This window comes from Bos mutus, chromosome 19, assembly GCF_027580195.1.
Source record: "Bos mutus isolate GX-2022 chromosome 19, NWIPB_WYAK_1.1, whole genome shotgun sequence".
NCBI lineage: Eukaryota > Metazoa > Chordata > Mammalia > Artiodactyla > Bovidae > Bos > Bos mutus.
The window spans coordinates 36,056,052-36,067,588 of record NC_091635.1 but is presented as its reverse complement, the minus strand read 5'-3'; the positions used below and the strand labels follow the sequence as shown (position 1 = coordinate 36,067,588).

The 11,537-nt window shown below is 52.9% G+C and overlaps 1 protein-coding gene across 2 annotated transcripts in view; it reads right to left on the bottom strand.

Annotated features, from left to right (window-relative positions):
* B3GNTL1 (UDP-GlcNAc:betaGal beta-1,3-N-acetylglucosaminyltransferase like 1) overlaps positions 1 to 11,537 on the bottom strand; it is a 108,408-nt gene that overhangs the window by 1,669 nt on the left and 95,202 nt on the right. For both annotated transcript variants that reach the window (XM_070390116.1, XM_070390117.1), the window contains 4 exons: positions 8,503 to 8,638; positions 8,331 to 8,399; positions 7,812 to 7,886; positions 449 to 553 (listed from right to left, as the gene is read on the bottom strand). In XM_070390116.1, the coding sequence (XP_070246217.1) occupies positions 473 to 553; positions 7,812 to 7,886; positions 8,331 to 8,399; positions 8,503 to 8,638 (361 nt within the window). In that variant the 3' untranslated portion in view covers positions 449 to 472. The remainder of the gene's footprint in view (positions 1 to 448; positions 554 to 7,811; positions 7,887 to 8,330; positions 8,400 to 8,502; positions 8,639 to 11,537) is intronic.

The following is an 11,537-nucleotide window of genomic DNA, read 5'->3' as shown; positions in this document are numbered from 1 at the left end:
AGCGCACAGCCTCTGTCCCCTGGGGGGCCTCGTCCAGACCCACGTCTCTAACGTAGGCTGACCCCCACAGAGCCACGCATCCACCCAGACCGCACAGAGGGCAAAGCTGGGAACGAAGTGGGCGTTGGGGTTCGTGGCCATGGGGAGCTGGGAGTGACCAGTACAAGCTGCTGGTGCCACTGACGTGAGGGATGCTGAGGAGGGCGTGGTGGGCAGCCAAGCCCCTGCCCCCAGCAGAGGAGTGTTCCGGGTCTTAGTCTGTGTGTGTACATGTGTGGACACGTCAGAAATACACGGTGGGTCGCAGACCACACGTAGAACACGGAGCACCCTCTTGGTGAGTGGGGTTTGTGGGGCATCTGGGCACCACCCGCCACACGCATGTGGGGCCCTCCTTCCCTGCTGGCCCTCAGCCCTGGGCTGCAGCTGCTGGGGGCCTCGTACATACCTGGGGGCAGCTGCCACGGGTCTGTCAGCTGAAGTGAAGGAAGTCCCGGCCCTCCTGCAGGTTCAGCGACCTCAGGTTGTCCTCAAACGCGCCCCCCGTGAGGTCCTGTGGGAAGAGCGACAGGTCAGCTCTGTCCAGCCTGCGCCGGGGACCCCAAGGTGCTCCCTATGAACTCCTGTTCCACGGCTGAGAGGACAGAGGGGCCTGAAGGGAATCCGCTGGCCACTGTGTCTCACTGGTCACCAGGGAGATGGGGGGCAGGGGGTCCTCTGAGGGGCCTCCACCCACCCTGCCTTTGGCCCCCCGCTGCAGGTGGTGGCTGACCCACCCCGGGGACTCAGGTGAGGTTCACGTGGGCAGTCCCTTTCACTCATGCCTGGGTCCAGGGCAGACCCAGCTTCCCTGCTCCTGACTTGATCCCAGGGTCTCTCTCATGTCCCCCTGCCCCATGCCCTCCTCGGGCCACAGGTGGGAGGCGGCCCGGGGACAGAGCCTGTGACTCTACAACCAGCTGCAGGCAGAGCCCTTCCTACCCCCCACCCCAGGCCTGTCCCCATGGCTGTGACAAGCCGTGGCCCTGCAGGAGGCAGGCTCCGCCCACGTCTGCCCTGGGACCTTGCTGGCGCCCTGGGACCTTTCTGGCATGGGACTCGGTGGTCCGAAACCCTTCGGCCGAGCCTGCCTGGTGGCCACCCCATGGATCCCCAGCCCTCCTGTGTGGGCCACAGCGGGTTTGGGGAAATGCTTGCAGGCACCTGTCCTTCGTCCCAGCACCACCTGCCAGGTTCCCTCCTGCCTCCATAACCAGCAGGGCAGGCGTCTCTAGCAGGACGGGGGAGGGGTGACCTGACCACCAAATCCCTCCCATTGGGTGTCACCTCTCCTGGGACCCCACATGGAGGCGCCCCCTTGTCCTTGGCCGTTTCTGCAGCTACTGCTATTACCTAAGTTTTGCTAGAAGCATTTGAATGGAAACCATTCTACCTGGAAAACAACTGGAATTTCCACATTCTGTTCTCTACTTGCTGCCTGGTCTCAGCCCCCCTTTTCTCCTCCCGTTATCTCCAGTTTTCAAAGGAAACACATGTGGGTTCAGGGCCAGCCCGGTCACAGACCTGGGTTGATAGAGGGGCCACCGGGCAGGCAGGCCCGTCCCTGACCTGGGGAGGGGACTGACTTCACAAAACTGTTCAAGTTAGATGCTTCCATGAGTGGACAGACCTCCTTAAGACAACAGAAAGGTCAGACAAAACCAACAAGGACGAGAACCCAGAGGGTACAGGGGACTTCTACAGGTCATGAAACACACAATCCCATAGACGAGCTGATCAGAAATGTCAGGGGAGGAAATCCACACACCTGATGGGGGAAAGGTCTCAGCCTTGCCAATGATCAGACAGAAACGAACCCCACCGTCTAGCTGTGGGGCCTCGGAACCCTCCTGCCTCCAGGCGTGTCCCCTGGCCTGGCCACTCCCTAGGCCTTGTCTAGCAAAACAGAAGACATGGCCATCCCACAAGCCGAGGACAGCAGTCAGGACCCTCCACACGAAGCTCTGGTGTGACGCCCATGGCTGGATCCCACAACACCAAGAAGAGAAGAGCTGGCCGCTAGCTTGATGTGGAGGAGGCCGGACCCCAGAGGACACAGCCGACTCCATCACACAAGCCAGGACCACGCACTCCGCCTGGAAGGACTAGCTGAGAAAGTATGAACCACAGAACCAGGCAGTGCTGGGGGATGGCTCATCATCTATTAAACTGTGCGGCAGGTTCTGGAACAAATGCCTCAGTTTTCTTCAAGGGCAGGTGGTTCGTATTTACGCCTCTGTTCTGGTAAAACTACAGATGCAGCTGATAGGCCACACTTTGGCCATTTCCTAAAGGTGTGAAAAGTTCACAATAAAGTTTATCAAAGAAAAATGTGAGAGGGACTTCCCTGATGGTTCGGTGGCTAAGACTGCACACTCCCAATGTAGGTGTCCTGGGTTCGATCCTTGGTCAGGGAACTAGATCCCACATGCCGCAGCTAAGACCTGGCACAGCCTTGAAGAGTAAACAGAAGAAATGCGAGAAAAGTTCTAAAAGAATAATGAAGGAAGACTAGCTGCACTCGGTGGTGAACATTATAAAGCTACAGTCAGTAATGATGCAAAGCAGACAGATCAGTAGAAAAAGGCCAGGACTCCAGAAGTAGCTCCACATACACATTCATACCTCACACACAAAGATGGCACTTCCCAACAGGCAAAGACATGGGCGTCTCACCAAACGATGTGGGGACAACTGAGGATCCTCATGGAAAGAGAAAGTCTTTATAGCAAAATAAATTCCAGTTGTATCGAAGATATAAGGAAAATACCAGAGTCTGAGGACCAGACTTGGATAATGTTTTTATAAAGTTTCATAATGAGGAATGATTGTCTTAGAATGAATAAGACATCTAAAAGTCTTAAAAGGAAAAATTATTTTGACTATACCTGAATAAAAAATTTCCAAGTGGCCAAAGATACAAATTCAGTCAAATGGCACAGAAGAATCTGCAGCTCTTCACAGACAGTGGTTGGTTTTTGTTGCTATATAAAGAAAAATACTGAGACCATCAGAGAAACAGGCCAATGCAAAGGATAATGTACCAAGGGGAAATAAAGATGATTACGAATGTGTGAAGAGACGCCCTCCTTACCCACAACATGACATTGCTGGTTGGAACCATAAACTTACTGTTTCTCACCAGCAGCTTGCAAAGACGGGACGTCGGGTCCCACTGGAGAAGGGTCACTGGTGGGGGTGTAAACTGGCTCAGCCTCCAGGGACGGAATGGCTGGTCTCATGGCTGATGGCGGGCATGCTCGTTGACCAGCACCTTTCAAACATTTCTCCTAAGCGTGTAGCCACTTGAGCAAAATTATGCATAAAGATATGTAGCGTTATTTCTAACAGCAAAGAGTAAAAATGGCCTAAAGCTACATCAGTAAGTATTGGGTTGGCCAAAAAGGTCTGCAGGGTGATACATTCTGTACATTTTCTGTAATATAATAACATAATATTTGGGTAATAAATGTATGAAACATCTGTATAATTGAGTGGGATGCAGATATTTTTAGGATGAGGGACGTGATTCCCCCAGAAGCTCCTCTAGCCAGCAGTGAAGGCGGCGTTCCTGCCGGCACAAGGAACCCTGGACCTGAGCCCCTAGAAACACGTTACCCCACAAGCCAGTTTTGGCATCAAAGAGGTCGCAAGAAAGCGAGGGAGACGGAGGTTACCGCGGGTCTGCATTCCAGCACACAAGCATGAAAAGATAAAACACACCTACAGGGCAGATTTCAACACTGATGGGATATCTGGAAATTTGGGGTGAGATAGTGTTGTTTGGGTAGTTTTTTGGTTTTTTTTTAAGCTTTTAATTTTTTTAGGAAACAATGAAGAAACAAGGCTAGAATCTGCCTTGATCGCAGGTGGGGGGAGTTGGGGCTCAGGACAGCAGTTGGGGCTCAATGCTTTGGCCGCATGTGCTGGAAAGAAAGCTCCCTTCATGGTGAAGGCAAGCACAACAGGGTTAGGCGGCGCCAGGGGCTTTATGTGGAATTAACTCCAAGATATACCATTAGGTGAAAAAGCAAAATACAGAATAAGTATGTACAACATGCTGATGCTGGTTTCACACACACACACACACACACACACACACACACACACACACTCTCTCTCTCTCTCTGCAGGGGGCAAGGGTTTGACCCCTGGTTGAGGAAGAGCCTGCACGCCATGTGGTGTGGTGTGTCCAAAAATAAAAATCACTACACGTCTGTGTTTGCGATTCTGCCTCTGGACCCTCCAAAGGCACAGAGCAGGTGGCGGGGCGGGAACAGTGCTCCCTCCCCACCCAATGTCTGCTCCCCAGGGAAGGTTTGCATGGGTGGGGTGTCTGCTTCCTGGCTATTGTGGGTCCCTGAGAAGTAGACCCTTAAGAGAACCCATCTTCTTTGAAAAGTTAGGTATTGTCTGTGTATAGTTGTAAGTTTTCACATTACAACTGCTCCTTTCAGCCCCATCATCATTCATCCAGTGTCCCTGGTAACTTGGTACATCGCTTATCTTGGTCTCTCAGGAAACTGCTTTCAAACCAGGAAACCCAAGACCAGGTGGGTGAGGGCCACAGGAGCAGCGAGTCCGTCCCTGTGCCAGGCCCCAGAAAGCCATGCCCCTGACCCAGTGCCGGCACCCCGTGGAGCCCCTGCTTCTAGTAGACACTCCATGATTAGGTCATGCGTTACTGTGACGGGCGTCTTGCTACAGACCCAGCCCCTTGTTGGCTTTCACAGAATAAGCTGCCGTCATGGGGGGGAGTGGGGGCGGGTGGCAAACAGCCAGCAAAGCACTGAGGCCCTTGGCCAACATCCTTGAGCTCTGACTGCTGCCAGTGACCACGAGAGTCTGGAAGCCAACCTGCCGCACACGAGCCTCCCAATGAGAGCGTGTCCCCGGCAGGCTCCACCGCTCTCACCTGAAGCTGAAACCCACCTGTGGTGCCTGGACCTCTGACCCACAGAAACATGAGGTAATAATAAACGTGTGTTGTTTAAGGCTAAGTTTGTAGCTTGCTATATAGCGTTAGTTTAATAACAGGTTCAACCTGGCAAACAGTCTGAAGAAAACCTCAGGGTGACAGGTTGGGACTGGAGCCATCTGGCCACCTGGCCCCGGGACCGTCACTGCACGGCCACCAGCAAAAGTATGAAACTGGCCCCTGCTGACCCCACACACAAACATCAACTCAAAATGGGTCCAAGACCTAAATGAAGGGGCAGAAACCATAAAACTCTTAGAAGGAAGCACAGGGGTAAATCTTCATGACCCCGGATTGGCTGCTGTTTTCTTAGCTGTGACACCAAACAGGAGCAGTCAGATTTAAAATAGATAAAATGGGGACATCCCTGGTGGTCTAGTGGTTGAGAAATTGCCTTCCAAAGCAGGGGATCTGCATTCAGTTCCTAGTTGGGGAACTAAGGTCGTGGGGCGACTAAGTCTACCTGCTGCAACTGTCGAGCCCAGGTACCACCACGAGAGATCCCACAGGCTACAAGCAAGACCAAACCCAGCCAAAAATAAATAGCGTTCTTTAAAATTTGATAAAATGGACTTTGTCAAAGTTAAGCACTTCTGTGCACCAAAGGACACCATTAAGAGAGTGAAAAGACAGCTCACGGGGTAGGAAAAAACTTTTGCTGAAGCATCTAATCGGGGACTTGAACCTGGAACTATAGAGAACTCTCAGGACTCGATTAAAAGACAACTTGATCAGAAAATGGGCCAAGGACTTGAACAGACAGTTCCCCAGAGGAGACAGAAAAATGTCTAACAAGCCCATGAAAAGATGCTCTGAGTCCTCAGTTGTCAGACGCAAATCAAAACCACCATGACAGCCATGTCACCCACCAGGACAACTGTGATGAACACACACGTCACGAGGTGGGTGAGGATGTGAGAAACTGGGACCTCTGGGCGACGGGTGGAGCGTAAGTTGCCCCAAGACCAGCGATTCCACCGCAGGTCTGTGTCTGAGAGAACTGAAAATACGCCCCACGGAAATCGGACTTGAACTGAGTTCACGTGGCCGTGTTCAGACTGACAGAGCCTGTTGTGCCCCTGAAGCTGTGTCCTGGTCTGCGTGTTCAGCTCACCCGTGGTGCAAAGTCACCAACAGCAGTGGGAACCTCACCTCTACGGCCTCGCAGCTTCTGTGGAGCTGGAGCCCAGCCACGCGGGACCAGCTGGTGCTCTGAGGCCACTCCCTGCGCCAGGCTCCTGGGCTCAGCCTGTCCTCCCACCCGCTCTCCCAACAGTTGGGTGACTTCACCACAGCGGTGCTTTGAGTGATGAGAAGAATAGGGATGCCCAGCCTGTGCTCCAGCCCCGCACGGGACCCCCCGTCTGACCAACACGCTTCAACACCCCCCATGTCAGCTCGAGCCCCGTGGGAGCACAGCCTCAGGGAAGCAACATCCCCCATCAGCGTGGGCTGCCCTGGCCGGTCTGGGGGACCCCTGGACCACAGAGTAAACCGCACTTAGAAGCTGTGAGTAGCGCTGCAGTGCAGAAGGAGGCACAGGAGGAGGCCTGGGATCTTAAAACCAGTCACCAGCGAAGGGCTCTCCTTTCTCCGGTGCCCTCCACGGGCTTGTCCACTGCAGAGCAGGCCACCTTTGCTGTGAAAGTGTGTGTGGGACCCATGGGCTCCCCAAGTCCAAGACTCAGCGAGCGTCTGCACTTGAGGTGAGGGTGAGAGGCGGGTCCTGCCCGCTTCCCTGCTGCTGTTGCCTAACTGTTGAATGAACACTGCCTCCCTTCTGCAAAAGCCGCTGCCTCCAGGAAGGCCTCTGGCCTGCCACCCTCGTTATTGAAGTTCCAACCTCAGAGGCTGGAAGCAGCCACCTGTGTGCACATCTGTGCACCGTGGCACGTCCCCAGGGCACAGCACAGGGCCCTGTTCACTCACCCACCACTGCCCCCCAGCCCCCGGGGACACTTTGGGGCAGCCCCATCCTACACGAGCCCAGAGGACTGGCCCCACAGTCCAGGTGGGTTAAGGACACTTTACACCTTCATCTGTGACTATCTTTCTGACCACAAGGAGGAAGTTCCAAAATGGGGGGACACTAGAAGTGTTCATCATGGGAAAAGCTGATAAATGTACTGTGTTAAAAGTAAGTTTTTCTGGGAATAACCTGTGAAAAGACAAGTCACAACTTGTTGTTCAGAGAAAATGTGCTGAACACCAGTCAACCAAGGGCCAGCACCCTCGATGCCAGGCTCCCAGAAACCAAGGAGAAGAGACGGGCAGGCCAGCTGGCTGAGGGCTCCAAAGCCAAGAGAAGGTTGCCATCACCAGAGCCCACCAGTGGGCTTCATGATGGAAACTTGCATACCAGGAATGAGACCCCCACGAGGAGAGGGTAGTTCAAGGACCCAGCTCGTACCCTCCATGCAGGACCCCAGTGTCCAGTCTGGAGCTGAGAAACAAGCAGCTTCAAATAGGAAAGGCGAGAGTGTGATGGAGAAAACCGCCAGGACGCTGGTCACCCAGTGGGTGCGCGCGTGCAGGGCCACACGGGTGCAGCTGGGCAGCCTCGTGGGAAATGCAGCCTGCTTACGGGGCACCGCCGCCTCCCCGACACCCCGGGCCTGGCTGCAGGTGGCCCTGTTGTTCCCGTCCCCGCCCCCATGCAGACCACCCTCCTGCCCTCACCCCCAGAGCAGCGGTTGCCTCCTGCCATCCTAGCCCACGCCCTCCTGGTGGACACGCCATACTACCTGACCCTGGGGCTGTCCTAGCCACACGTGGGAGGAGAGCTGATACTCACCAGCTTCACGCAGATGACAAAGGGTGGCCGTGCAGCTCGGAAGTGCAGGACTGGGATCCGGGGCTTGGGCCTTTCCTGAGAGGAGAGGAGGGTCATGGGCTGCCCCGTGTTGCTCCCTGCTCCCCCACAGCTGCCCTGTTCACAGTTTGACACCCTCAGATGGGCACCAGGGCCACAGCCGGACCCAGGACTGGATCTGCTCCCCAACACCCTGGCCCAGCCATCGACAGCTGCCCCAGGACTCCCGAGGCAGGCAGCGGACAGACCCAAGCCTGTGAATAGCATCTTCAGTGGGGCTGGGGGCAGCGGGGGGCAGGCACAGGAGCCCTCTGGGGTCCTAGAGACCCCGGGAGCCTGGGGGCTGCCTCTGCCAAGCCTGGCAGCTATCTGGGCTCAGATGGCCTTTCCCCAGGAGGAAGGTTCTGGGTAGTGTCTACTCAAAAGTACTGGGATGGCACCCAGCAGTGGGCCAGGTGTGGTGTGAGTGACTCCCGGGCGGGGGTGTAGGGGGGCCCGCACCTGAGAGCCCTCGTAGCAGTAGAAACCCTTTCTGATCTTGTTCTCGTCCACGTCGCAGAAGGCAGCCACCTGGGAAGGACACAGCACACAGCCTCAGGGGCAGCGGGGGCAGTGCTGCCTGACAGGCAGGGATGGGGCTGGGGCGGGGGGTGGTGCAGGGGCAGGCCCCCACCTTGCGCTGTGAGCCCGCCGTCAGGCTGCGGTAGAGCCGGCGGCCCTGCCGGCCCGCGTTCCAGATGGTGAAGGTTGCCCAGTGGGGCAGGGCCTGCTCTTCCAGGAAGCGGACACGGTGGGCCCAGATGGTGGTCCTGTGGGGGTGAGGGGTGGGTGAGGGGTGTGAGCCAGGAGGGCAGGCCTGTGATACCCCAGGCCTTCCTCCCTGACCCAGAGCCCGCCCCACAAGTCCCCCTGGTCTGGGGCCCAGGTTGAGGCCGGGGGGAGCGGCAGCGCTGCAGCTGTTGGCTGAGTGGCTGAACCCAGGAGCCTGGAAGACAAGGTCACGTTCCTTGCTCCACATGGGCCCTCAGACGTGCCCAGCTCATGTCCACGTGCTCAGGAAATGTGGGGGATACCAGGCACAGGAGCCCAAGGGAGACCTGGCCACCCTGGTGTCCAGCACCTGCCACTTTCAGAAACAATGAGGCAGAATGTGCCACCAACATCACTTTTTTTAAAGAGGGAAAGTATACTGTGTTTAGAGGACATCACACGTGGTCAAAGTATAAAGAAATAGGTCCTGTGGAAAATAAACTTCCCGCTTGGGACACCAGGAAATGGAACCTGGGAGATGCAGGAGATTTGGGGAAATGGGTGACTTCATCTTAAAGACGATTCCTCCATGCCTCTGGCTGTTGGAAGTATTTCATAGTGAAACTGTTAAGTGATATAAATGTTGATCATTCTCAATTTAAAATGTAAAGGACAAGATTCAGGGAGCCTCTCATAGGGCTTTTGGGGAAAGACTTTGAAGGAGTTCAATTATTGACAAGCCTGAAGGTGTAATTAGCGCTCGCTGCTCTGTGAGGTTTTGCTGCTCAAAGACTTTAATCCGACACAGAAACTAACATGAGATCACCTCTTTTACACTGTGGGTGGCAAAGCCTCACGCTGCGAAAAGAGAAGAGTCCTGGCATAAAAGACTTATCGCATGAGAACAGGAGGAGGGTGTGTGTGGCACGAGCCATCTGGCCGGACAGCTGCCCCCAGGTACACGGGCACACCATGGCGAGGCGTGGCGGGCCACCACCAGGGTCGCCGCAGACCCGCCTCCACATCACCTGCTTCACAGCAGCTAGTACGAGGACACACGCACGTGAACCTTCAGGAGACAGTGGAAGAGATCCCAGAGGCCCAGGCATTTCTTAGCCCTGCAGAGCATCTAAGGTGTCCAAGCACTTCTCAGCTCTGCAGAAGACTTGTGTCCAGAAAAACTGTCTTTGCATTTTATTCACCCAGCGTTTCCAACTCCGTTTTGTGGATGGTGGGAACGTGGTTACTTCCCTGAGGTATACCTGCCAGACAGTTTGGTAATGTTTAATGAGATCCACATAGAATAAGAGCAAGGAGCTTAGGTATACATACAAGTCAGGTGGTTATGACAAACATGTACCCAGGTCACCCCCAGTCCTATCAAGAGGTGGGGCACCTCCATCACCCCAGGAAGTTTCTGCTACCTCCCTCCCCTGAGGAGAACAGTCTCGTTTTTGTCCCTGTGGACTAGTGCTGCCTGTTGCAGAAGTATGTGTGCTTTTGTATCCGGTTTCTCTTACTAATCATATACATACATATACATATATATATTTTTTTACATTAATCCTGGTCTGGCAGGTATCAGTTGTTGAGCAGTGCTCCGTTATAGCGGTGCTTATCGATCACCTGCTGACCGGCATCTGGGTTGCTCCCGCTCTTGGCTGCTAATAGAGAACTGTTGCTCAATTCATTCATTTCTCATGGATAAACACCTAGACATGGAATTCCTGGGTCATGGGGCAGGTATTAATAAATAAAATAAGGTCCAACAACTTTCGAGAGAGGATGCACCATGTTTACACTCCCAAGAACAATGAATATGTGTCTGGTGATCCACGTCCTCCCCGTGATTTGGAATTTCAGACATTCCTTTTAACCCTTCCAGTGGGTGTGCAGAGGTTAGTTTTCATTTCTCTGATAATAGTGATGAAACCTTTTTCATGGACTAATTGGCCATTTATATATTATTTGTGAAGTGTCATGTCCATTCAAGAATTAGCAATCCCACTGCTGGGCATACACACTGAGGAAACCAGAAGGGAAAGAGACACGTGTACCCCAATGTTCATCGCAGCACTGTTTATAATAGCCAGGACATGGAAGCAACCTAGATGTCCATCAGCAGATGAATGGATAAGAAAGCTGTGGTACATATACACAATGGAGTATTACTCAGCCATTAAAAAGAATACATTTGAATCAGTTCTAATGAGGTGGATGAAACTGGAGCCTATTATACAGAGTGAAGTAAGCCAGAAGGAAAAATACCAATACAGTATACTAACGCATATATATGGAATTTAGAAAGATGGTAACAATAACCCTGTGTACGAGACAGCAAAAGAGACACTGATGTATAGAACAGTCTTATGGACTCTGTGGGAGAGGGAAAGGGTGGGAAGATTTGGGAGAATGACATTGAAACATGTAAAATATCATGTAAGAAACGAGTTGCCAGCCCAGGTTCGATGCATGATACTGGATGCTTGGGGCTAGTGCACTGGGACAACCCAGAGGGATGGAATGGGGAGGGAGGAGGGTTCAGGATGGGGAACACATGTATACCTGTGGCAGATTCATTTTGATATTTGGCAAAACTAATACAATTATGTAAAGTTTAAAAATAAAATTAAAAAAAAAAAAGAATTTTGCTTATTTTTATTAGATTTTATTTTTTGGTGGTAGAGGTTCTTAATATATTCTCTATACTTGTCCTCCGCAAGATACATAAATTATGAATATTTTCTCCCAGTCTATGGTTTGTCTACTTATTTTTCTAATGGTGTCTTTTTAGGAACAAAAAACTTTGAAGTTCGATTTGTCAAGTTTTAAATGGCTAAAGAGTCTGGTGTCCTAACAAATGTTTGCCTATCCCAAAGTTGTGAAGATATTCCCTGATGTTTTCTTCTAGAAGCTTTATCATTTAACTGCTTCTATTTTTACATCTAAGCCATCTAG